The sequence below is a fragment of the Geotrypetes seraphini genome, chromosome 3 (assembly GCF_902459505.1).
Source record: "Geotrypetes seraphini chromosome 3, aGeoSer1.1, whole genome shotgun sequence".
In the NCBI taxonomy this organism is placed as follows: Eukaryota; Metazoa; Chordata; class Amphibia; order Gymnophiona; family Dermophiidae; genus Geotrypetes; species Geotrypetes seraphini.
In genome coordinates, this window is record NC_047086.1 from 273,962,569 (window position 1) to 273,988,100 (window position 25,532).

Genomic DNA, 25,532 nt, shown 5'->3' on the forward strand with positions numbered 1-25,532 from the left:
TTTCCATTTTATAAACATGACATAAGGAATTCCACCAGAAATTATAATTTAATCTACTCAAATTTTTCCAATTATACGTAATTTGTTGAATGGCAACCCCAGTCATTATAAGTAATAATTTGTTATTATTTGTAGAAATCTGACTTTTTGCTCTCATTGCCATACCAAATAGCACAGTATCATATGATAATGCCACTGGGTTGTCTAATAAACAATTAATTTGGTCCCAAATTGATTTCCAGAAATTCATAATAAATGGACAATAGAATAATAAATGATCTAAAGTCCTTGCTTCGAGATGGCAGTGCCAACATTTATTAGACTTAGAGCTATCCAAATTTTGTAATTGAACAGAAAAAAACAAGTTTGTCTCATAGATGCCGACACTGTACATCTCATCCTCCAAGTCTAAATTTGTGGCCATTGAGACACAGTAATTTGGTGCGTAATCTCAATACTCCAAATGTCTCTCAGACCAGTGTTTAGTTTCTTTTTAATAAATCCAGTCAGCAATTTATACCACTGGGCGGCCTGGTGACCCAAGAAGTCCGCCTGAAAGCATAAGAACTCCATACTAAAATGATTGCTAAGGTTTTTCCATTCAGGGAACCCCGCCTGAATGGCCTGCTTCAGTTGCAACCATCTAAAACATTCTGATTTATTAAGACCATATTTATGTTGCAACTGTGAAAATTCAAGCATTTTACCATTAGAGATAACATAATCTAATAAACGTATTCCTGCTATCATCCAATGCTTCCAGGCGATACCACATTTTCAATAGCAAGGGACAGGCAAGTTCTGTATGCTCTTAGAGATTGAAAACACAATGTTGGAACACCACCCCCTAGTGGCAGCAGTTCAGTTGGAGGACTCCCACACTGCTTTTGGGTATAAATAGCCCTCTAACTTGAATAGTCAGGATAGCAGTATCCACTTCATTAATAGAAATACAAAAATGAGGAAGTAGATCTCTCTGTTCACTCAAACCAATATGTGTGCTATTTTATTTCAAAGATTTAGGGCTCCTTTTACTAAGGTGTGCTAGCGTTTTTAGCGCACGCAGGATAAAACTACACCGTGTGCTATGCGGCTAGAACTAACGCCAGCTCAATGCTGGCATTAGCGTCTAGCGTGCGCAGCAATGTAGCGCGCACTATTCCGTGCTTTAATGCCCTAATGCAGCTTCATAAAAGGAGCCCTTAGTGGATTATAGGTCAGCCGTTATGCATGCAATTTTAAATCTTTATTCATTGTAAAACCAAAAAATAAGTGCAACATATTATACAGACATCTTACACGTTAACAGCACTTAAATTTTATCAAATGATATTTTATAACAAATACATATATCATCCCCCCTTTCTAAATATCCAACAATTGCACTCAAATTAAAAGTATCTCCCCACCCACTCACCCACCCTGGACGTGTATGATCAAAGGGCAAAATCAACAATCACTCCTTACAGAATTTTGTCTATGGCTCTCAAACATCCATAAATTTCCTATAATGTCCCTGTTGTATGGCTTATTTTATTTCAAAGATTTAGTGGACTATAGGTCAGCCATTATGCATGCAATTTAAAAGAAAAGCTGCTACCAAAAGCAGCTGAAAAAGCAATTTGGCTGGACTAGTCAAGAATTTTCTCATGTAAAATTTACTAGTCTGTTTTGTGTTTATAGTTCTCAGGCTTGGTGTTCTGCTTTTTTTTTTCAGGCAAAGAGCAGATTTTGCTTCAGAAAGACTTTGAATCTGCTTCTCTGACTGAACTGCGTGCAATGCTGAGGAAACATGAGGCATTTGAGAGTGACTTGGCGGCCCACCAGGAAAGGGTAGAACAGATCGCTGCCATTGCTCAGGAGCTGAAGTATGTTCCATTTATAGGCACACAGCTGCTGACATTTAACCGATAAACTCTTTCCAATGAATTAGATAGTGCCATGAAAGAATTCCACAGACAGTTACACAAGTATATTATCTTAACCTGGCTTTTGAGGCCTTTTTCTTTCCAGAGCTAAGTTTAGGCTTACGAGTACATCCAGGAACTTCAAGGAAGGGCTCTTTAGTAATAAACCCCTATCTTTTTTTTGTTTTTGTTCACCCTTCCAAGTTAAATGCAGGACAAAACTTGAATACATTCTCTGCAGATGTTGGCCTCTAAATTTATTACAGTGTACACAAATAATGTTTGTCTCATTAAAGATGGCCATGCATTTTATTTTCTGATTTAAGTATTTGCTGTTCTTGATCTTCATTTGTATTGGAAGTATTGCTGGAAATCAGGAATAGCACAAAAATTGTCCTTTGTTGCCGGGTGTCTTGCCTGACACCTTTTTTTGTTCAGTTTTGTGCTTCTCACTAGGTCCCAGAGATGCAGGGCATGTAGGGAGTACTGGTAATTTTATGAATCATTTTGTGCATATTATACACATAGAAAATAGGTAACTGAAGTTTTTTCACCTCTAAATCCTTAGAAGAGGGTCTTCTTCAGAGGGAGGGTAAGTGTAAGAAGTGCTGCTAGTGGTCATTGGTTGATAGTGTCAATCAGGTATGCAAGGAGATGAGCATACATTAGTACATGCTTGTCCAACCTGCAGCCCACCTGCTTCATTTTTGGCCTCAGAAGCTCAGTGTAGACCTCTGACTACAACCTTCTTCTCTGCTGCAACTGGCCTGTGTTCTTGAGCCATTCAGCACTGGAAGTTGAGGCTGTTCCTGTGGTTGAGGCTGTTCCCATGGGCATCCCTCTTGCCTATTGCAGTCCGGGAGTCCTCTGCTGCAGCTGATTGCGGCAGGGGTACTCTCCCCTTCCCAGAAGGGTACTATCCCTTCTGCTGACTCAGCTGATCAGGGATAACTTCTCCTGTTGCGATCAGCTTATGGCTGCTGCAGCCTTACTTTAGGATCCCATGGTGGCATAGATAGGGTGAAATGTAGGCCAGGATTTTCCAGGGCTACATTTCAGCCACCTTTCATGGCTGAATTTAGGCGCAATGACACATGATCGGTGACCACTTTTAAGGCGGTCACCGCCATAGGTGCCGGTTACAGAATCTGGCCCAAAGGTTTTATTTTGAAATTTTGCATCTAAAGCAAGCTTATTTTCAAATTCTATTTTTGCCTTCCTTATCAGTGTTTCTTTTTGACTTGCTAGTTTTCATACTGCTTCTTGTTTTCTTTATTGTGAATCCTTTTTCCATTCTATAAAGGATGTTCCTGTAACATCCTCTTTCACCTCACCTGTTAACAATGTGAGCTGTTATTTGGCCTTCATTCCACCTTTTTAAATATGTGGAATATATTTGGTCTGGGCTTAAAAAAATCATATTTTTAAACAACGTCTACACCCGATATAAACTCTTAGGGCCTGAGATTCAGATCAACAAGCAGGTCAGAGAGGCTCTGGACCACTTAAATCACTGATCTGCATTGATACTCATTGGCGCTAAGCTGGGCAGTGCCACTGAATATTGGCCCTTACTGGCACAAAGAAAAATGAGGCAGGCCAGGGGGAGGAGCCAGGGCTTAAGCAAGTTCCAGCAATATTCAGCCAGGGTCTGCATAAGATGAGCGGGTGAATTTAGAACTGCTCAAAAACTGTCCTAAATTCGTCTGCTCATTTAACATGGACCACAGTTCAATATTGGGCCGGAGTTCACAAGTATTTCTCTGTGTCTTAAAAAAAAAAAAAGCTCCCCCTCCTTCCCCCCTCACATGAATGCCTCCTCTCTCCCTCTACTTCCTGCCATTGTCAAAGCCCTCCCTCACCTTGCAACCCCATTCCGAGCCTACCAGTGGGGATATTCAGGGGTAGGAGCACAGCCCCATCTCTGCTGTTTCCTTGTGACAACCTTTTAAAATGGGCTTTCAAAACAGCACTGCAAGAGGTCACAGCAGCCATTGTGAAAGGCTACAGTGAGGGGGATGCTCTCCTGCCCCTGAGGACACCTGCTAGATCACCAAGTATATAGGTAGGCCCAGGGGTCCTACCTACACATAGGAAGGGGTTGCAAGGCCAGAAAGGGGCCTTTGACAATGGGAGGGGAGAGAGAGAGGAGGCATTTGTGTGTGTATGGGGGGGGGGAGGTTTAAAATACAGAAAAATTATTATGCAGAACCGGCTGAATATCAGCTGGGTCTGCACAAACCACACAGCATTATGCCCTGATGGTACCAGTTCCTGGACCTAGCCTGGCACTGAATATCAGGGCATAATTTAGCCGGTGACAATCAGCGCTTAAAAAACGCTGACTGCCTCCGGCTAAATATTGGGAAGTTAATCTTTGCAGCTTCTTTGCTTATGCAGTTGATTTTCTGGTGTCTTCACTGTATAACTAGTTTTAAAATGGCTTCATAAGAAATAAGAACTCGGAGGGGCTGACATCATGGCCTTGTAATGTTGCTATTTTGGAGAGTTACAATTGCCTAGTGTGACCTTGCATGGTGCAGCTCCCACTGCAATGTCAACATTGATATAGTGTGCACACACACAAGTTCTCTGAGGACAAGCAAACATGATATTATCCCAGGACAAGCAGGCAGCTATTCTTGACTGATGGGTGACGGCACCGACGGAGCCCCGGTACGGACAATTTTAGAGTGATTGCACTCTAAGAACTTGGAAAGTTCTGGTAGGCCGCACCGCGCACGCGCGAGTGCCTTCCCGCCCGACAGAGGCGCGCGGTCCCCAATTTCTTAGTTTCTGCGGAGCTAAGAAGACGCGTTTTTCAACGGCTGTTGAAACTTTTTTCTAACTTGCCTTCCCGCTCGCGTAAACCTTTTTGGCTCTTTGCCTTTTTTTCTTTTTCTTTAGTTTAAAAAAAAAAAAAAAAAAAACCTTTAATTTTTTTTCGTCAAATTTGGTTTTTCCCCGGCGGGGCCTTCTGCCACCATCGAGGCCTCGGCCTTCGATTTGGCTGAAGCCGTTTTTACTTTCATGCCCCCTCAGCCAGGGTTTAAAAAGTGCCAGCGGTGTGCTCGGCCTATATCTCTCACGGACCCACACAACTGGTGTTTACAGTGTTTGGGTCCTGAGCATCAGGCCTCCACCTGCACCCGCTGTGCCACACTAAAAAAACGAACATTAAAAAATCGCCAAATACAACAGCGATTACTGTTCGGTGCCGAGATGTCCGACCCCGTTCCATCGACTCCGGCTTCGGCACCAATTCAGTCGGCACCCTCTTCTTCGACGCCGCGTGATACCGCACCGGCGTCCCAGCATTCAGGTAAGCCGGCTAAGAAGCCTTCCCCGCTGGAGCGTCCTCCGGTCTCGAGTGCAGTGAGCCCAATCCTGCCGACTGTGAGACGCCAGCGGAAGCGCTCCGCCCCTATTGAGGTGAGTCCCTCGACATTGGGCTCCTCATCTCCGGGGCGTCGAGCGGCACCGCAGGTACCGCAGAAGAAAAAAGCGGTACTGGTGCCATCCCTTGATGACCGAATTGCGGCCATCCTCCAGGTGCAGCTCAAGGAGCAATTACAACAGCTCCTTCCAGCTATCCTGGCACCGAACCTTCCGGTGCCGGTCCGCACCGAGCCACCGGTACCGATTGTGGAACAGCCTGTGTTACCTGCATCCACTGTTTCGGTACCGCTTCACTCGACCTCATCGGTATCGATGCCAGTTCTTGCACCGGAGCCGAGAGCTCAACATCAGTCGGTGCAGACTTCGGCACCGGTGCTACCGACTACATCTCCTGGCTCGGTATCGATGAGGTCGGGTAAGTCGGTACGCAAAACCCGACACGTAGAACCATCTACTCCAGAGTCTCGGGACCATGCTTCCCATGTCAGGGATCCTGATCTGTGGGGAGATTCAGAGGAACCCTTTCTCTCTGAAGGTGAATGTTCCTCAGATGAGGAGGATTCTGCTGTACCTGACCCATTCTCTAGGCATGACACTTCATCTTTCTCGAGTTTTCTGAAAGAGATGTGTGACTCTTTGTCTATTCCTTTGGAGGCTGAGTCCAAAAAGTCTAAAGCTTTTTTGGATGCCCTTGATTTTGACCAACCTCCAAAGGGATTTTTGAAGCTCCCTCTTCACGACATCTTGAGGGAGACTTTCTACAAGAATTTAGAGACTCCCTTAACGGTTCCAGGGGCCCCACATAAACTAGACTCTCTATATAAAGTAATTCCCATTCCTGGGTTCGACAAACCTCAGCTTCCACACGAATCTTTACTTGTCGAATCCACCCTTAAAAAATCTTCAGGAGCCAGTGTATATGCCTCTGTACCTCCTGGCAAAGAGGGTAAAGCCATGGATAAATTTGGTAAGAGGCTTTACCAAAATGCAATGTTAGCAAATAGAGCTGGCAATTATGCTTTTCATTTTTCTTTTTATCTTAAGCATCTCCTTACCACCATGGCTTCATTTGAGAAGTACCTTCCTCAACGTAAACATCAATCCTTCCACAGCTGCTTGTCGTCTCTTTTTCAACTGCGTAAGTTCATGGTTAGGTCCATTTACGACACCTTCGAACTTACATCCAGAGCGACAGCAATGTCTGTGGCTATGCGTCGCCTGGCCTGGCTTCGGGTATCCGAACTTGATGTTAACCATCAAGATCGGTTAGCCAACGCCCCGTGCCTAGGGGATGAGCTCTTTGGGGAATCCATGGACTCAACCACGCAAAAGCTCTCTGCTCATGAGACACGCTGGGATACCCTGCTTAAAAATAAGAAAAAGCCTCCTACAGCAAGGCTTTTTAGGCAGCAATCGGCCTATCAACGCCGCTTCACAGCTCGGCCATTACCAACAGCTGCTCAGCAACCCAGGCGTCAACGGCAGCAACAACGTCAGCCTCCCAGACAGCAGCAACAGCAGCAACCTGTGAAGCCACCTCCACAGCAGAAGACACAGCCCTTTTGACTTAATTCTCCAAAGTATAGCCAGTACTCCTATTCCTGCTCTCCTGCCTCAACCTATAGGAGGTCGTCTTTCTCTGTTCCTCAGCCGGTGGGAACTTATCACTTCGGACCAATGGGTCCTCAACATCATCCGCCACGGCTACTCTCTCAACTTTCAGACTCTTCCGCCCCAAAACCTGCCAAAAGAGTCTGCTTTGAACAGTCCTCAATCTGCCCTCCTTATTCAAGAGGTTCAATCCCTCCTCCTTCTGAACGCTATAGAAGAAGTTCCTCTAGATCAAAAGGGGCAGGGATTCTACTCCCGTTATTTTCTAGTTCCCAAAAAAACGGGAGATCTCAGACCAATCCTAGATCTTCGCGATCTCAACAAACATCTGGTAAAGGAAAAATTCAAAATGCTTTCTCTAGCCATTCTTTATCCTCTTCTCAATCAAGACGACTGGCTATGCTCCCTCGATCTCAAAGAGGCATACACTCACATACCGATCAATGTAACTTCCAGACGGTACCTCCACTTCATGATCAATCATTGTCATTACCAATACAAGGTGCTGCCCTTCGGTCTTGCTTCCTCTCCGAGGGTGTTCACCAAATGTCTGATTGTAGTGGCTGCATTTCTACGATCTCACCACCTTCAGGTATTCCCTTACCTGGACGACTGGTTAATCAAGGCCACATCCGCTCATGCAGTACTCCTGGCCACCAACCAAACCATCCTGTTTCTTCAACTTCTGGGGTTCGAGATCAATCTACCCAAATCTCATCTCATCCCCACTCAGAGACTTCAATTCATCGGAGCTGTCTTGGACACAGTCCTCATGAGAGCGTTCCTGCCATCCATCCGCCTTCAAACGCTTCAATCTCTGTGTCAGCAGGTGCTTCTACAACTTTCCATCTCTGCCAAGCAAATGATGATACTCTTGGGTCACATGGCCTCCACAGTTCATGTCACACACTTCGCACGTCTTCACCTGCGCACTCCTCAATGGACCCTTGCTACTCAGTGGTCCCAAGCGACGGATCCTTGCTCACGACACATATCTGTGACATCATCTCTTCGTCAGTCTCTACAATGATGGTTGGTATCCTCAAATCTATCCAGAGGTCTTCTGTTCCATCTACCTCCTCATCAACTAGTCATCACCACCGACGCCTCCCCTTATGCATGGGGAGCCCATTTGAACGAGTTCCAGACTCAAGGTCTTTGGACAGCCCAGGAAAAGAAGCATCACATCAATTTCCTGGAACTCAGAGCGATGTTTTATGCCCTCAAGGCTTTCCAACATCTTCTCTTTCCTCAGGTCCTCCTGCTGTGCACAGACAATCAAGTTGCGATGTACTACATCAACAAGCAGGGTGGGACAGGCTCTCGCCTCTTGTGCCAGGAAGCCCAGAAGATCTGGACTTGGGCCATAAATCACCATCTATTCCTGAAAGCTATCTACATTCAGGGAGAAAAGAACTCCTTAGCAGACAAGCTCAGCAGGATTCTCCAGCCTCACGAATGGACACTCGATCCTTTCACTCTACAGTCTATCTTCGCTCAATGGGGCACGCCTCAGATAGACCTTTTTGCAGCTCCTCACAATCACCAGCTGCCCCTATTCTGCTCCAGACTCTACTCTCCTCACCGTCTGGCAGCGGATGCATTTCTCCTCGACTGGTCCAATCTGTTCCTATACGCTTTCCCTCCTCTGCCTCTCATGTTAAGAACCTTGTTCAAACTCAAGAGGGAACGAGCCACCATGATTCTGATTGCTCCGAGGTGGCCCAGGCAACATTGGTTCTCCCTTCTACTTCAACTCAGTTCCAGGGAACCTTTTCTTCTTCCTCTGTTTCCTTCTCTGCTTACACAGACCCTTCTACATCCCAACCTCCAGTCTCTGCACCTGACAGCTTGGTATCTCTCGGGCTGACCTCTCATGATACTCTCTTGTCTCAGCCTGTTCGTTCCATTCTAGATGCCTCCAGGAAACCAGCCACTCTGCAATGCTAACATCAGAAGTGGACAAGATTTTCTTCCTGGTGTTTTCTCCATCATCATAATCCTTCTTCTCTTGCAGTGAAGACTTTGTTGGATTATCTTCTTTCCTTGTCCGACTCTGGCCTTAAGTCCACTTCAATCAGAGTCCACGAGTCCACCTCAGTGCTATTACAGCTTTTCATGAGCCAGTCCATGGAAAACTCCTCTCAGCTCATCCCCTGGTATCCAGGTTCATGCGGGGTCTTTTCAATGTGAAACCACCTCTTAAAGCCCCTCCTGTTATCTGGGATCTCAATGTGGTTCTTTCCGCCTTAATGAAGCCTCCTTTTGAACCTTTGGCTACCGCTCCTTTCAAATTTCTCACTTGGAAGGTACTTTTCCTTATTGCCCTCACCTCTGCCAGGAGGGTCAGTGAGCTACATGCACTAGTCTCAGATCCACCTTTTACAGTCTTTCGTCATGACAAGGTGGTTCTGCGTACACATCCAAAGTTTCTCCCTAAGGTTGTCTCTGAATTCCACCTCAACCAATCCATTGTTCTGCCTGTCTTCTTTCCGAAGCCTCATTCTCATTCTGGGGAACAGGCTCTACATACTTTGGATTGTAAGAGGGCTCTAGCTTACTATCTAGAGCGTACGAAACCCCACAGATCAGTTCCCCAACTCTTTCTGTCCTTTGATCCGAATAAATTGGGACGTCCTGTTTCTAAACGTACGTTGTCTAATTGGCTGGCAGCGTGCATTTCATTCTGTTATGCTCAGACCGGACTGACACTGGAAGGTTCTGTCACGGCCCATAGAGTCCGAGCGATGGCAGCATCTGTAGCTTTCCTCCGTTCCACTCCTATTGAGGAAATCTGCAAAGCTGCCACTTGGTCCTCAGTTCATACGTTTACTTCACATTATTGTCTGGATGCATTCTCCAGACGGGATGGACACTTCGGCCAATCTGTTTTGCAAAATTTGTTTTCCTAATGGCCAACCTTCCCTCCATCCCTCTTTTTGTTAGCTTGGAGGTCACCCATCAGTCAAGAATAGCTGCCTGCTTGTCCTGGGATAAAGCACAGTTACTTACCCCGTGTTGGCTTCTTAGCTGGCTTATCTTAACTGGGGACCGCGCGCCTCTGTCGGGCGGGAAGGCACTCGCGCGTGCGCAGTGCGGCCTACCAGAACTTTCCAAGTTCTTAGAGTGCAATCACTCTAAAATTGTCCGTACCGGGGCTCCGTCGGTGCCGTCACCCATCAGTCAAGAATATCTGCCTGCTGTCCCTGGATAACACCTGTTACGGTAAGTAACTGTGCTTTTTCACATGTGGGTGATGTCATCCAAGGAACCCGGTACAGACACTCTCAAGTGCACTGGTACTTAAAATCTTTCGGCAATGCCCATAACACGCGTGCTGGTGCCTTCCTGACTGACCTCAGCTTGTGGGACCATCAGTTCTTAGTTTTCTGTGGAGCCAAGAAGCTGTTTCTTCAGTTTCTCCTCAGTGCGTCAGACTTAGAAGTCATTTTGGTGCCTTCCAATTATTAGTTTTTTTATAATTTTCTTCATAATTCTTTTTTTCAGATTTTCACATTTCCCTTGACTTTGGTTCAATTTGATTTTTTGGTCTTCAGGCTCTGGACCACTTTTTTTTGCCCAGGGATCATCAGCGTTTTTCGGTATACTTTTTCACTCAACCTGTCCAAGCTATTGAGGCTTTTGATTTTGCATTGGCCATTTTTCCCTCCATGTCAAAGAAGGTGCCGGGTGTCCTAATTTATTCCTTAGTTAGAATACACATTTTTGTGGTTATCTTTTGTTTCATGAGTAAATCAAAAAACATTTTTATTGTTTACCTGCAATTACATCACTTTCTTTTTCAGAGATAAATAAAAAAGATTTGACATTGATATGTGAACACTACCAAACATAAAACCAACCGAAAAACAACAACCAAACCACCAAAGACCCTTCTACCACCTTTCACCAACCACCAACCACCAAAAAAAAATTAAAAAAAACCCAAAAAACAACAAACCCCAAAATGAAGCTAACCTCACGAGCCCAGCACTTCATACTGTTAATCCTTCTTTTAACCAGCGGGAAGACAGCAGCAAATAACCTCCTCCCTACACCCGCTACAGATATAAATAAATCTCTCTTCCAAAATAGGAAAACATCAAGTGACAGAAACTCAAACCTACAATCTAACACTCTACACTCCATTACCACAGCATGGGGAAGAAGACCAACACACACTAAGACCAAACCAAACCGGCACACCAAATCACTTATATATCCAAACACAACCCACAACTATCACACAGAGATATCCACACTCAAATGCGCCTACTTAAATATCAGAGCGCTAGGTCCAAAAACAGAGCTTATAAAAACCTGGAAACACAAAAAAACCTGGACTGTCTTTTCCTCACAGAAACCTGGCTAACCTCCAAATCAGACCCTAGAATAATTGAAGTCTGCCCACAAGGATACAAAATTACAGTGGTCTGCAGAGGAAAAAAAAAGAGGCGGAGGCCTAGCAATCTTAATCAAACAAGATCTAACCCTTAATATAATTGAGAAAACATCTAACCCATACATGGACCTTTTAGCTTGCCAACTCTCAAGCACCACACTAAAAAGACACACTAAACTGCATGCTCTGCTATATAGCGCCGGGAAACTAGTCTTTAGCAAGAACCGAAGATGAAGACTTCATATACCAAAACTCACTAATAGCAACCTACAACCTACTCCTAGGAGACCTAAATCTACACCTAGATGATCAATCATCCAAACAAGTAGACAACTTTCTCTCATTTCTCAAAGCCTTATCCTTCCAAATGCTAAATTCACAAACAACTCATGAAAAAGGCCACCAACTTGATATTGCAGCCTTCATGTCCCACCAACCATCCTTAACAGAAATTCATACATCTAACGGAAAATGGTCCAGATCCATCTGGTCAGATCACTACACCTACACTTTCAACATCAACTGGACCAAAAACAACAAAAAACTATAACAAAACTCAATAAAGTAACATACACCTCATGCAAACACATCGAACCCTCCATATTCTTGTCTAAAATAGATGAAACTATTCTAGAAAACAACCCCGAGGACTTCATCTTACATTGGGAAAGACTTTGCTCCAACACCCTTGATGATTTAGCCCCACTGCAAACCAAATCCAGACCCAGCAGGAGATCAGATAAATGGTTCGACTCCGAACTGCTACAACTCAAAAGACAATGTAGACGACTAGAGAGAAAATGGAGAAAATCGAACTTGGATCATACAAAATCCGCCTGGGAAAAAAATCAACAAACAATACAAATCACAATTAAAGGACAAGAGAAAAGCACACTACACCAACCTAATAGGCACTGAAACCCAAGACACCAAAAAACTATTCCAAATTCTAAAAACCCTAACCGACACCAAACCCTACCTGACCACTAACAATACTACCCCCCCTCAGCCTCTCTATTAGCAGAACACTTCCAAAATAAAATTACCAATGCAAGAGCTACCCTCAATGACACCTCTACCCATCCTAACGAATTCACAATTCTCCCCATAGATAGAGATTCTACTGCAGCAGAGAGAATATGGTCTCAGTTCCCCAACATACAATGGCCTGAATTCAACAAATACTATAAAAAATACAGCCATGCATCCTGTGACCTCAACAACTGTCCACCATATCTCCTAAAAACATCCAGCACAAAATTCCGCACTCTTCTTCTAAACTGGATACAAATCTCGCTAATAAACGGCCACTACCCTATGTAGGCGTGCCGGTGCCGGGTTTAAAGCTGTCCCCCGGTCAACGCTCAGTAACAACCGACTTCGACGTGCCTCCAGAATAAGTTGGAGGTCCTGCTGGTACTTATCAGTAGAATAAAGGAAAAATAAACAGTTTGTCAGGAACAATAAAGTTTTACCAAACTTGAGTCTCACTTTATTGCTTAAGTAGCACTTTGCCAGAGTTAAGCCTTTGAACTCCAAAAGAAAACATGAACATAAAATCCGGGCTTCTAAAATATAGCCCACACCTTCCTTGCAGGTACAAGCAGGTAAGTGATCAAATAGTTCATAGTAGCACTGCCCTATCAGTCCCACAGTCCAGGCAGGGCAAAAATAAGGCTACCAAAACTTTCCAGATTCATCAGAGTCCTTCACAATGCTGCTTAAAAACTTGTAGCCTGCGTTGCCTAGGCCTGGCTTGTAACAGGCCTTTCCCAACCAACCTTAACATGCTGGTTGGGGAGAGGAATAGCTGAATCCACTTTAAATAAACTTGCCACAATTGGCCCCACAATCCCACCCTGAGGATCTTGCATGGATTCTCCCCGCATACTATCTCTTCACACCTTCAGCAATCAAGTCCCAAGCAAACAGCAACCAAAAAAGGCAAAAGATAAAAATGCCAAGAAAAAAACCACACTACATTCAATGTCCCAAAAATCAGGCACCCCTGTAGCGGTGAGCCTAGTTCAGACTTGTGCTTCCAGACAGTTCAAAAAGAAAACTTCAAGATTCAAAACATAGAAAAAAGGTCAAACGATTTCACTTAGCTTTCCTCCATGAATATGTCTTCCGGTTCCATGGCAGTATCCATAAACTCCATGGCATCTGGGCTGGCTTCAGGGACAGGAGCTGCCTCCAACATTTCAATGTCCTGGCTTTGTGTAGACTCAGGAGCGCAGTCCCGCGAGCCTCCTTCCTGGGCTGGCCCAGGATAGACTGACTTAGCCTTTCTCAGTTCAGCTTCTAAAGCGTTCAACTGACTACGCCCTGACCTGAAGGGGGCAGGGCAGCTTGTTGCTTCTGCTGGGTTTTCCTTTGAGCTTTAATTAGACCCAGCAGCTGTGCATTACCTGAGCTTTGAGCCTGCCTCTTAGGCTGTCCTTTTTTGTAAGGCACCTCCTGCTGCTCCAGGCTGTTCTCCCACTCATCTTCCCCTCCCCAGGGTTCTGTAACATGATGGTTCAGTTGGAACTCAGACCCTATTTGTCTGAGCTTAACCTGTCACACTGGTTAGCCCTTTTCAGGGTAAGGCTTGGGTTATGAGGAGCCTTATCTGGAACAAACTTAGCTTCAAGGCTAGGGTTGTGACACCTACCAACCTCAGCGAAATCATCATCACCCCAATCCTCAAAGACCCCAAAGGACCGATAGACCAAATAGCCAACTACAGACCCATTTCCTCTATTCCACTCTACGTCAAAATAATAGAAGGACTAGTTGCCAAATTCCTCTCCAATTACCTAGAAAACCATAACATACTCCATCCCACACAATCCGGCTTCAGAAACAACTTCAGCACGAAAATCTCTCTTGGACACGGCCAAACAACATCTCAGCACAGGAAAAAAAATGATGCTCATACAACTAGACCTTACCACTGCATTCGACTTAGTGGACCATAATATTCTACTACAAATCCTGAATACAATAGGTATCAGAGATAAAGTATACACATGGTTTGAAGGATTCCTTAAATCAAGAACCTATAGAGTAAAATCAGACAAACAAAAATCTGAACCTTGGTCAAACTCCTGCGGAGTTCCCCAAGGATCCCCTCTATCCCCGACTCTCTTCAATCTCTATACTGCCTCTCTCAGCTCTCACCTGGACAAACAAGGCATAACCTCCTACAGCTATGCCGATGACATTACCATTCTCATACCCTTCGATCAACCTGAACTCTCCATGACGAACATAATATACCAAACACTAAAATCAATAGCAACCTGGATGAAAGATCACAAATTGAAATTGAACCCAGATAAAACGAAATTCATCCTCCTAGAAAACAACAAAATACCAACCATAACCAACATTGAAATCAACGCAATCAACTACCCCATACAAACCACCCTAAAACTGCTAGGAATAACTATCGACAGATGCTGCACCATGCAACCGCAAATCAATAAAACAATACAAAAGTCATTCTTAGTCATGAGAAACTTAAGACAAGTTCGGAAATTCTTCGAGAAAACTCAATTCCAGCTCATAGTTCAGCCTTAATACTAGGCCTACTTGACTACTGTAATATCCTCTACCTCCCATGCCCTACAACCATAACAAAACAACTGTAAACTATCCAAAACACAGCACTAAGATTCATCTACTAATTAAAGAAACATGATCACATTACAGAAGCATATCTCCAATCGCACTGGATTCCAATCCCAGCAAGAATACAATTTAAATTATACTGCCTACTATTTAAGACTTTATACGGAGTCAGTCCAAACTACCTGAATAACCGCCTCATCCACAACACCGCAACCAGACATAGGAAAACTCACACCCCATTCTCTAAAATCCCCCCAATTAAGGAGGTCAAACGGAAAAAACTATATGATGGCCTCCTGGACACTCTCAAGCAGCCAAACTAGACAACCAAATCGCCAATCTACTGACGGCATCCCTGACTACAAGACTTTTAGAAAAGAAATAAAGACCATACTCTTCAAGAAAACTCTGAAAAAAGAAATAATACGCAAGTCTCAAACTCCACCTCTCACTAAAGCCAACTACCCCAAACAAATAACCTTACCCATTTCTTACTCTTTTTGAAAATGACCAATTTTTTTTTTTTAAGTTCTTGTTGTAATACATCTTAGATAATTCTTTTGTAATCCGCCTTGAACTGCAAGGTAATGGCGGAATAGAAATCCCTAATGTAATGTAATATAATATTTCATGGGGTGTCCTAATTTTGTAAAGAATGGATGTATAAGTAGTGATTTTAGAAAATGCATTACTAATCCACAGAGATAAAACAGCACACATTATTTAAATGTAGAAATGTAATAGGAGAGCTTTCAAAGTATACATGTATACCATATTTTACAACAGCAGTACACATCTTGGAAGTTTTTTCTGCCTATATTTATGCCTGGACAAAGTCTTGCCTGACAAGATTACATTTTCAGAGAGTAAGCTTGGAGAACTAACAAATTCACCACCCCAGAGACAATATGTGATCTGTGGCGGACGGCTCCTTAATTACCTCTGCATATGTGCTTACAAAATTCACCATCTATATTCAGAAAATGCTGCTGAAAATCACTGACTGGCTCCAAAAATAAGTGTAGCTATCTAGTTGCAGCATTGCTACCTAGTTAACTAGCTGTATATACCTAGATCTTGTGAAATACCGTATTTTATGCTCCATAAGACGCATTTTTCCCCCCCAAAAAGTGGGTGGAAATAAGGGTGCGTCCCCCCCTGTACCCCTGTACCTTTTTAAAAAATCCTGCCATCCAGCACTGAATGGCAGAAGCTTTCAGCACTCCTGCCCTTCCCTCCGCTGACTCCCGAACTCTCGCGGCAGCGTCAGAGGGGAGCACTTTTTAAAATCCTGCCATCCAGTGCAGTACAGCAGGAGCTTTCAGCGCTCCTGCCCTTCTCTCAGCTGACTTCAAAACTCTCGCGGCAGCGTCAGAGTGGAGTACGAGGCAGGCGTGAGCTTTTCGCTCTGCTCTGCTCCACTCTGTTCAGTTCTCGCAGGTCTGATGTCAGCCATTCACGGAGAGGAGCGGGACCAGGCAGAAACGCGAAAAGCACGCGCCTGCCTTGTACTCCACTTTAACGCTGCCGTGGAGTCAGCTGGAGGGAAGGGCAGGAGCGCTGAAAGCTCCTGCTGTACTGCACTGGATGGCAGGATTTTAAAAAGTGCTCCCCTCTGATGCTGCCTGTACGGGAGTCAGCAGAGGGAAGGGCAGGAGTTCTGAAAGCTCCTGCCATACAGCGCTGGATGGCAGAATTTTTAAAAAGGTACAGGGGACTGCCTGCCTGCTTGATTGCCTCATAAGAACATAAGAACGTAAGCAATGCCTCCGCTGGGTCAGACCCATGGTCCATCGTGCCCAGCAGTCCGCGCACGCGGTGGCCCAACAGGTCCAGGACCTGTGCAGTAATCCTCTATCTATACCCCTCTATCCCCTTTTCCAGCAGGAAGTTGTCCAATCCTTTCTTAAACCCCAGTACCGTACTCTGCCCTATTACGTCCTCTGGAAGCGCATTCCAGGTGTCCACCACACGTTGGGTAAAGAAGAACTTCCTGGCATTTGTTTTGAATCTGTCCCCTTTCAACTTTTCCAAATGCCCTCTCGTTCTTTTATTCTTTGAAAGTTTGAAGAATCTGTCCTTCTCTACTCTCTCTATGCCCTTCATGATCTTATAAGTTTCTATCATACCCCCTCTAATTCTCCTCTTCTCCAGGGAAAAGAGACTAGTTTCTCCAATCTCTCATTGTATGAAAGGTTTTCCATCCCTTTTATCAGACGCGTCGCTCTCCTCTGAACCCTCTCGAGTAACGCCATGTCCTTCTTAAGGTACAGCGACCAATATTGGATGCAGTACTCCAGATGCGGATGCACCATCGCCCGATACAATGGCAGGATAACTTATTTTGTTCTGGTTGTAATGCCTTTCTTGATTATGCCTAGCATTCTGTTTGCCTTCTTAGCGGCCGCAGCGCACTGTGCCGTCGGCTTCATTGTCATGTCCACCATTACCCCCAAGACCCTTTCTTGGGTACTCTCTTTCAATAACATCCCTCTCATGGTATAGTTGTATCTTGGGTTTCTGCTTCCCACATGTAATACTTTACATTTTTCAACGTTGAACTTCATCTGCCATCTCGTCGCCCATTCCCCTAGTTTGTTCAAGTCCCTCTGCAATTCTTCGCAATCCTCCTTTTTCTGAGCTCCACTAAATAGTTTGGTGTCATCTGCGAATTTTATTATCTCACACTTCATCCCTGTTTCTAGATCATTTATGAATATATTAAATAGCAGCGGCCCGAGCACCGAGCCCTGCGGAACACCACTCGTGACCTTCCTCCAGTCTGAGTAGTGGCCGTTCACCCCTACCCTCTGTTTCCTATCCTCTAACCAGTTTCTGATCCATCTATGCACGTCTCCGTCTACCCTATGGTTCTTCAGTTTCCGGAGTAGACGTTCATGAGGCACCTTGTCAAAGGCTTTTTGGAAATCCAGGTATATGATGTCTATGGGGTCTCCTTTGTCCATCCGTTTGTTAATTACTTCGAAAAAGTGTAATAAGTTAGTTAGGCATGATCTCCCCTTGCAAAAACCATGTTGGCTAGTTATCAGAAGTTCGTTTCTTTCAAAATGTTCATCGATGCTTTCTTTTATCAGTGCTTCCGCCATTTTCCCCGGAACCGAAGTCAGACTCACCGGTCTGTAGTTTCCCGGGTCACCTCTTGATCCTTTTTTAAAAATGGGCGTAACGTTGGCTATCTTCCAATCTTCTGGGATCACGCCTGTTTTCAGGGATAGGTTGCAAATTTGCCGCAGTAGTTTCGCTATCTCCTCCTTTAATTCCTTCAGAACCCTTGGATGGATTCCATTCGGACCCAGGGATTTGTCAGTTTTTAGTTTTTCTATCTGCCTGCGCACATCTTCAAGTTTCACTTCCATGGATGTTAATTTTTCTGCTTGATCTCCATTGAAGAATTGCTCAGGTTCTGGTATGCTGGTTGTGTCTTCGTTTGTAAATAATAATAATAATAACAGCTTATATACCGCAGTACCATAAAGTTCTATGCGGTTTAGAAAAGATTGAGCAAAGGTACAAATTGACCGACTACAAGAGGGTTAGAAGAAAGAGAATTAAAAGGACATTGTTGAGGAGAAAGTGATCAATAGGACAAGATAATCGCTATTTAGGGGAGAGAGATAAGTGGATCAGTTGTCTAGATGTTTTAGGAACAGGTGTGTTTTTAGATGTTTCCTAAATTCCTCATAAGTAGAGGGCAAAATTAATTGTTCTAGCTCTTTACCCCATGATGCTGCTTGGTGTGAGAGAAGGTGTTCATGGATTTTTCAGTTTGCAACCTGTCACTGGGGGGGAAACGAAGTTGGAATGTGAACTTCTCTTGTGTCTGTTGGCTGAGAAGGAGAAAAGGTCAGTAATGTATTTAGGGGCAAGTCCGTGTAATGCTTTAAAGAAGAAACAGGCAAATTTGAACTTTACGCGTGTCTCCATCGGCAGCCAATGTAGCTGCCGGTAGTAGGGTGTCACGTGGTCAAATTTCTTTAGTCCAAAGATCAGTCTAACTGCTGCATTTTGCATCAGCTGTAGGCGTTGCATATTCTTTTGGGAAATTGCCAAATAGGCGATGTTACAGTAGTCAAGCAGACTTAGTACGAGGGATTGGACTAGGGTTCTGAATGCCGATATATCAAAATAAGCTTTAATGGATCTGAGTTTCCAGAGAGTAAAGAATCCCTTTCTGATTAAGGAGTCTACCTGGTCTTGCATGGTTAGGCATTGATCCAGAGTTACTCCTAGTATCTTTATGGAAGGCTGGATAGGGTAACTAAGGTTATTGATACAAAGGGATGATTTAGTGTCAAGCGGATGCGGTGAAGCAACGAAGAAAGTCGTTTTTTCTGAATTAAGTTTGAGCCTAAAGTTTGTCATCCATTGTTCCATCACGTTTATGGCTTCTGAAGCTTTGGGAATAGTTTCAGAGACAGAATTATTGAATGGGATGATAATCGTAAAGTCATCTGCATAACTAAATAGTTTTATCCCCAGCTGGGTGAGCTGTGTGCCCAGTGAGGACATGTAGACGTTGAAGAGCAATGGGGACAGTGGAGAACCTTGTGGTACTCCGGATGGTGTCGGAAAGCTCATAATTAAAACGTACCTGATAGGTGCGGGATATAAGGAAGCCACGGAACCAGTTCAGCACCTCATCCCGGATACCAATAGCGTCAAGGCATTGCAGCAGTTTCATGTGGTCTACTAGATCAAAGGCAGAACTCATATCGAATTGCATAATCAGGGCATTAAGGCCCTTACTAAACAGTAGGTGCAAATTGTCTAAGATAGCCGCAATTACTGTCTCCGTACTGAATAGCGGCCTGAAACCGGATTGAGTTTCATGGAGGAGAGAGAATTGATCAAGATAACCAATCCCTCCATAATTTTTACAATAAACGGAATGGATGCTACCGGTCTGTAGTTGGATATTAGGGCTGGGGATACTTAATGATTTTTTTAGAATTGGGGTTATTATAATGTGACCATTATTAGAGAGGAACTTCCCATTTTTTAGGTTGTAAGCCAGGTATTGCATCAGCGATAGTTTAAATTCTAAAGGTGCCGCTTTCATGATTTCTGGGGGGCATGAGTCCAGAACGCAACAGGATCTAGAGTATTTGTTATATAGTCTGATATAATCATTCCTCTCTAAATCTTGAAAGGAGCTCCAGATCATGTCTGCCGGTATATCATTTCCTTGGGTGTTAGCTATTTGATGATCACAAGAGTCGTTTATTGAACAATGGATTCTAAGGTTTTTAATTTTAGAATTGAAGTACAGAGCTAAGTCATTTGCAGAGAGTAGTTTAATGTTGCATGTGGGTAAGGTGTAGCGAGTAGTGTCAAATAAATTTGTGATCAGGTTGAATAGTTCTTTTGTATTGATTCCTTTTGAACCATTGCAAGATGAGTTGATTTTTGTGGAGTAGATTGTAGATTTTTATGTTAGCTCTCCAGTTGTTACGGTCTGCTAGTTCTCCTGTTTTTTTCCAAGTTCTTTCCAGTCGTCTAGCTAGTTGTTTCATTTTTAGAAGTTCGGTGTCAAACCATTTGTTATATTTATTTGCATTGCTTTTGCTATTACGTATAGGGGCGATTTTATCTAAAATAGATGTGCTGGTTGTCATCCAGTGATCCCAGAAATCGATTCCTTCTTCTATCTCTGTTTGCAATTTGTATTGTGACCAGAATTCTTTTGGATTAATATAGCCTCTTGTGTGATGTTCTCTTTTTATCATTGGGCGTGTTTTAGATTTATGATAAGACCAGAATAGCTTGAAATAATAAGTAAAATGGTCAGACCAGATATCATGACTCCAGGTGCCTTTAAGTAGAGAGATAGCAGGGTCTGGGATATCCTTTGTGGACATGGCTACCACGTCCAATTGATGGCCTTTTTCATGTGTTTGTGTGGGTATAGGGAGGTTGTAATTGATTAGGGCTAGAAAGTTTTTAAACTCTATCGCGTTTGTGTTGTCCACTTCATCTAGGTGTAGGTTTATGTCTCCTGCGATGATATTGTAAGAAGGACCGATTGAATTGTTTAGGACGAATGCACAGAAGTCTTCTTTGGCTTTTGGCCAGCTTTTTGGTGGGACATAGAATAATATGCAGGATAGGGATTCTTCTAGTTGACAGTTGCTAATTTTACAGGCTAAAATTTCTAATTGGTCGGTCATTTTGGAATCTAATAGTTCGAAGTCAAATCCTTCTTTAAGAATTATTGCTAATCCTCCTCCTTTTTTTCCCACGCGGTTTAGCGTAAGGATTTTGTAATTGTCTGGTAGGAGATCAATTATTATTGGATCATCTTCTGAAAGTAGCCATGTTTCAGTTAGTAAAAGGCAGGCTATTTGCTTGTTGATGATCCAATCATTAATTAGGAAGGCTTTATTCCTGACAGATCTAGTATTAAGATATGCACAGGGGACAGATGTGGGTGGGATAGGTTTGGTAACAGTAGAGGTTTTGATGGGTTTTACTTGCCTTATTCTTTTTTTAAGTGTTCGTTGATGTCTTCTTTTATTTGAGATAGTAGTAATGTGATTTGTTATGTTTTCTTGTGAATTAGTGATGTGTAAAATTGATTGATTGTAATTGTGGGTGGAGTGAGTTAACATCTTTGATGTTGCCAATTAACAGACAAATCAGTAAAATCAGTAGGAGATTCATGTTTGCAGGGTAAAGTATTATTCCTAGCACAAACAGTGTAATGGTATGCCTGTAAAGTCTTGAGTTATCGTTTGTATGGTTGTTAATTGGATTGGTGTGGTTTTTGAAAGTGGCCCAAGTGGATATAGTTCATTAAGCAATTCTAATGCAATTCTCCAGTAATTACGCATGCATCTACCAATTACTCATGCATTTAGCAACTGTATGTGTCTTTGATGATAACACAAGCCTCTATAGTTCCTAGGCTATCCTAATTCAAGTCTCCAACAATTACACATGCATCTAACAGTTACATCTCCATCTAGTAAATATATGTCTCTGATGGTAACATATGCCTAACTGTTACATAGGCAGGCAGGCAGTTCTTAATCCCAGGATCAAGGCGATGGGCTCCCTGTAGTGGTGATGGCTGATCCCGCTGCTTGGATTTAAAAGCAGGCAGTTCTTTTCTAGCGGACTGCGGAGGGGGCGGAGCTCAGACACCCGGCAGGATCGGGTCGATGGGCTCCCGATAGTGGCAGCTGGTCCCTCTGCTTATTTTCAAAAGCAGCAGTTGTTCTCCCCAGCGGACTGCGGGGGGGGTGCGAAGCTCAGACACCCGGCAGGATCGGGTCGATGGGCTCCCGATAGTGGCGGCTGGTCCCTCTGCTTATTTTCAAAAGCAGCAGTTGTTCTCCCCAGCGGACTGCGGGGGGGAGCGGAGCTCAGACACCCGGCAGGATCGGGTCGATGGGCTCCCAATAGTGGCGGGTGGTCCCTCTGCTTAAATACAGATGAAAAGAACGTGTTTAGTCTTTCTGCAACTTCTTTCTCCTCCTTCTCCACTCCCTTCCTTTCTCCGTTGTCCAGCGGCCCTACCTCCTCCCTAGCTGGCTGCTTCCCTTTAACATATCTAAAGAACGGTTTGAAATTTCGTGCTTCCCTGACTAGTCTGTCTTCATACTCTCTTTTGGCTTTTCGAACCACACGGTGATATTCTTTTTGATACTTCCTGTGCTCGTTCCAGTTCCCCTCAGTTTTGTCCTTTTTCCATTTTCTGAATGAAATTTTTTTATTGCCTATCGCTTCCTTCACTATTTTAGTTATCCACGCCGGGTCTTTTGTTCGACTCTTTTTGCACCTCTTTCTGAATCTGGGGATATACAGATTTTGCGCCTCGCTCACCGTGTCCTTGAAAAAAGACCAGGCATGTTCTACCATCTGCCATTTTTGGAAGTTTTCCTAAGTTTCTTCCTTACCATATCCCTAATTGCTTCGTAGTTTCCTTTCCTTGGGGTGGGGGGCTCGGCAGGCGGGTGGGGGGGCCTGCCTTCCTCAGGGTGGGGGGCCCTGTCTGCCTGCCACTAGGCCTGCCTGCCCTGTGCCCTGTCCCAGCCTGCCACTAGACCTGCTCGGTGCCTTGTCTCTGCCTACCACTAGACCACCAGAGGGGGGACAGGGTACACAATTTGGTTTAAAAATTTTTTTTTCTTGGATTTTCCTCCTCTAAATGTAGGTGCATCTTATGGTTAGGTGCGTCTAATAGAGCAAAAAATACGGTAAATGTAGGAATTTTTTTTTAAACAAATTAATTGAATATATATGGTTTCTTTGTGACTTTTAGAGACAAAGCCTTATTTGAAAACCATGTTTTTCAGGCTATCCCCAATGAATATGCATTAGAGAGATTTGTATGCAATGGAGGTAGTATATTCAGATCCACCTTACACATATTCATTGGAAAAAAAACAAACTTGAAAACCCAGCTGCCAGGGGTCTTCCAAGACAGAATTTAAAACAGGATTTTGACATATTTCTTGATGTGTTGTAAGAAGTTGAGTGTGTTAGCTTCTGGAAAGTCAAACTCCCATGGTACAGAATTTATCATGGTCAAGTGGACCATTATTCCTGTGTGGTAAGTATGTGTATTCTTGTTAAAATAAAAAATAATTACTTAGCATCCTCACCAGACAAGTTTAGAACCTGTGGGTTATATCTATCGACCCGTGGATGGAGACAGAGAAACAAAACAGTTCTGTGTGATTTGCCTTATAAGGGCACTATGTAGGCTTAAAAGGCCAGTATTTTTCTGTTTCTTGTGGGGTGACTCCTGACTAGGATTACCATATGGCTCCAGAAAAAAAGAAGACAATGGAAGTAAAACCTGGATGTCTCAATCTGTCCTCCTTTTTCAACGGCAACTTTTTCAAAGTCAACGGCACAATGCGCAGCAGCCGCGAAGAAGGCAAACAGAATGTTGGGTATTATTAAGAAGGGTATTACAACCAGAACGAAAGAAGTCATCCTGCCGTTGTATCGGGCAATGGTGTGCCCGCACCTGGAGTAGTGTTCAGTATTGGTCACCGTACCTTAAGAAGGATATGGCAATACTTGAGAGGGTCCAGAGGAGAGCGACATGAATGATTAAGGGCATGGAAAACCTTTCATACACTGAAAGATTGGAGAGACTGGGGCTCTTCACCCTGGAAAAGCGAAGACTCAGAGGAGACATGATAGAGACCTACCAGATCATGAAGGGCATAGAGAGAGTAGAGAGGGACAGATTCTTCAAACTTTCAAAACATAAAAGAACAAGAGGGCATTTGGAAAAGTTGGAAGGGGACTAAACTAAACTAAACCTTAAGTTTATATACCGCATCATCTCCACGGAAGTCGAGCTCGGCACGGTTTACAAGAACTTAAAAAATGAGAAAGGAAGGGAAAAGGTTTACATAAGTTTATAAATAGAATGGAAAGTAAGGGAAAAGAAATTACATTTAGAGAAGAGCCAGGTTTTTAGTTGTTTGCGGAATAAATGGAGGGCGCTCAGGTTCCAGAGACCTGTGATTTTGAATAGAAGTGATTTTCCCAGTTTACCTGCATGAAGGGAGGGGAAGGATAGTTTTAATCTTTGGGTGGTCCTGGCAGAGTCAGGGCACGAGGAGTTAAAGGAAAGTGGGATTAGGGAAGGAAGGATGCCGTGAATAATCTTAAAAGCCAGGCAAGAGCATTTGAATTGGATTCTGGAAATCACTGGGAGCCAGTGAAGCTTGGCCAGGAGTGGGGAGACGTGGTCAGATTTACGTTTTGCAAAGATCAGCTCGGCTGCAGTATTCTGAATAAGCTGTAGTCTTTGGAGGCTTTTTTTTTTGTTAAGCAAAGGTAAATGGCATTGCAGTAGTCAAGTTTGGAGAGGATGATGGATTGGACGAGGACGGCAAAATGTTTTTGGCGGAAGCAGGATCTTGCTTTCCTTAGCATGTGGAGGTTGAAAAAGAATGATTTTGTCAAGGAGTTGAGGTGGTCGTTGAGGGAGAGAGAGGAGAGAGGAGTCAATAATGATTCAAAACGAATGCTAGGAAGTTTTTCTTTACCCAGCGTGTGGTAGACACCTGGAATGCGCTTCCAGAGGGCGTAATAGGACAGAGTACGGTACTGGAATTCAAGAAAGGATTGGATAATTTCCTGCTGGAAAAAGGGATAGAGGGGTATATATAGAGGGCTACTGCACAGGTCCTGGACCTGTTGGGGCCGCCACGTGAGCGGACTGCTGGGCACGATGGACCTCAGGTCTGACCCAGTGGAGGCATTGCTTATATTCTTATGTTCTGGAGCCATATGGTAACCCTACAAGTCCTGACTCAGTTGGAGAAATGTGAGTCAGTGCAGATGAAAAGCTTTGGGACAGTCTCAGGCAGCATATCAGATTAATTGCGGTGCCAGCAACCACTGTGAAGGAAAATGTTTTTTCAAAGTAGACTGGAAGGTGAGGGAAAGGGAGTGAAACTTTGGGCTATGGTGGGGAGACGAGGAAGAAAAGCCAGTCCACAAGGACCTACTTGAGCTGCTCCCTGTGACCCTGGGACAGATAGGAATAATGCTGGAAGTACCTATAAAAGATATGTAAACCGCGGAGAACTTTGTAAGGTTCAGCG

The 25,532-nt window shown here is 43.9% G+C and overlaps 1 protein-coding gene across 1 annotated transcript in view; it reads left to right on the top strand.

Moving 5' to 3' along the window:
• ACTN2 (actinin alpha 2) overlaps positions 1–25,532 on the top strand; it is a 421,202-nt gene that overhangs the window by 326,269 nt on the left and 69,401 nt on the right. Inside the window, exon 12 of the mRNA XM_033936711.1 lies at positions 1,718–1,868. Coding sequence (XP_033792602.1) covers positions 1,718–1,868 — 151 coding nt within the window. The remainder of the gene's footprint in view (positions 1–1,717; positions 1,869–25,532) is intronic.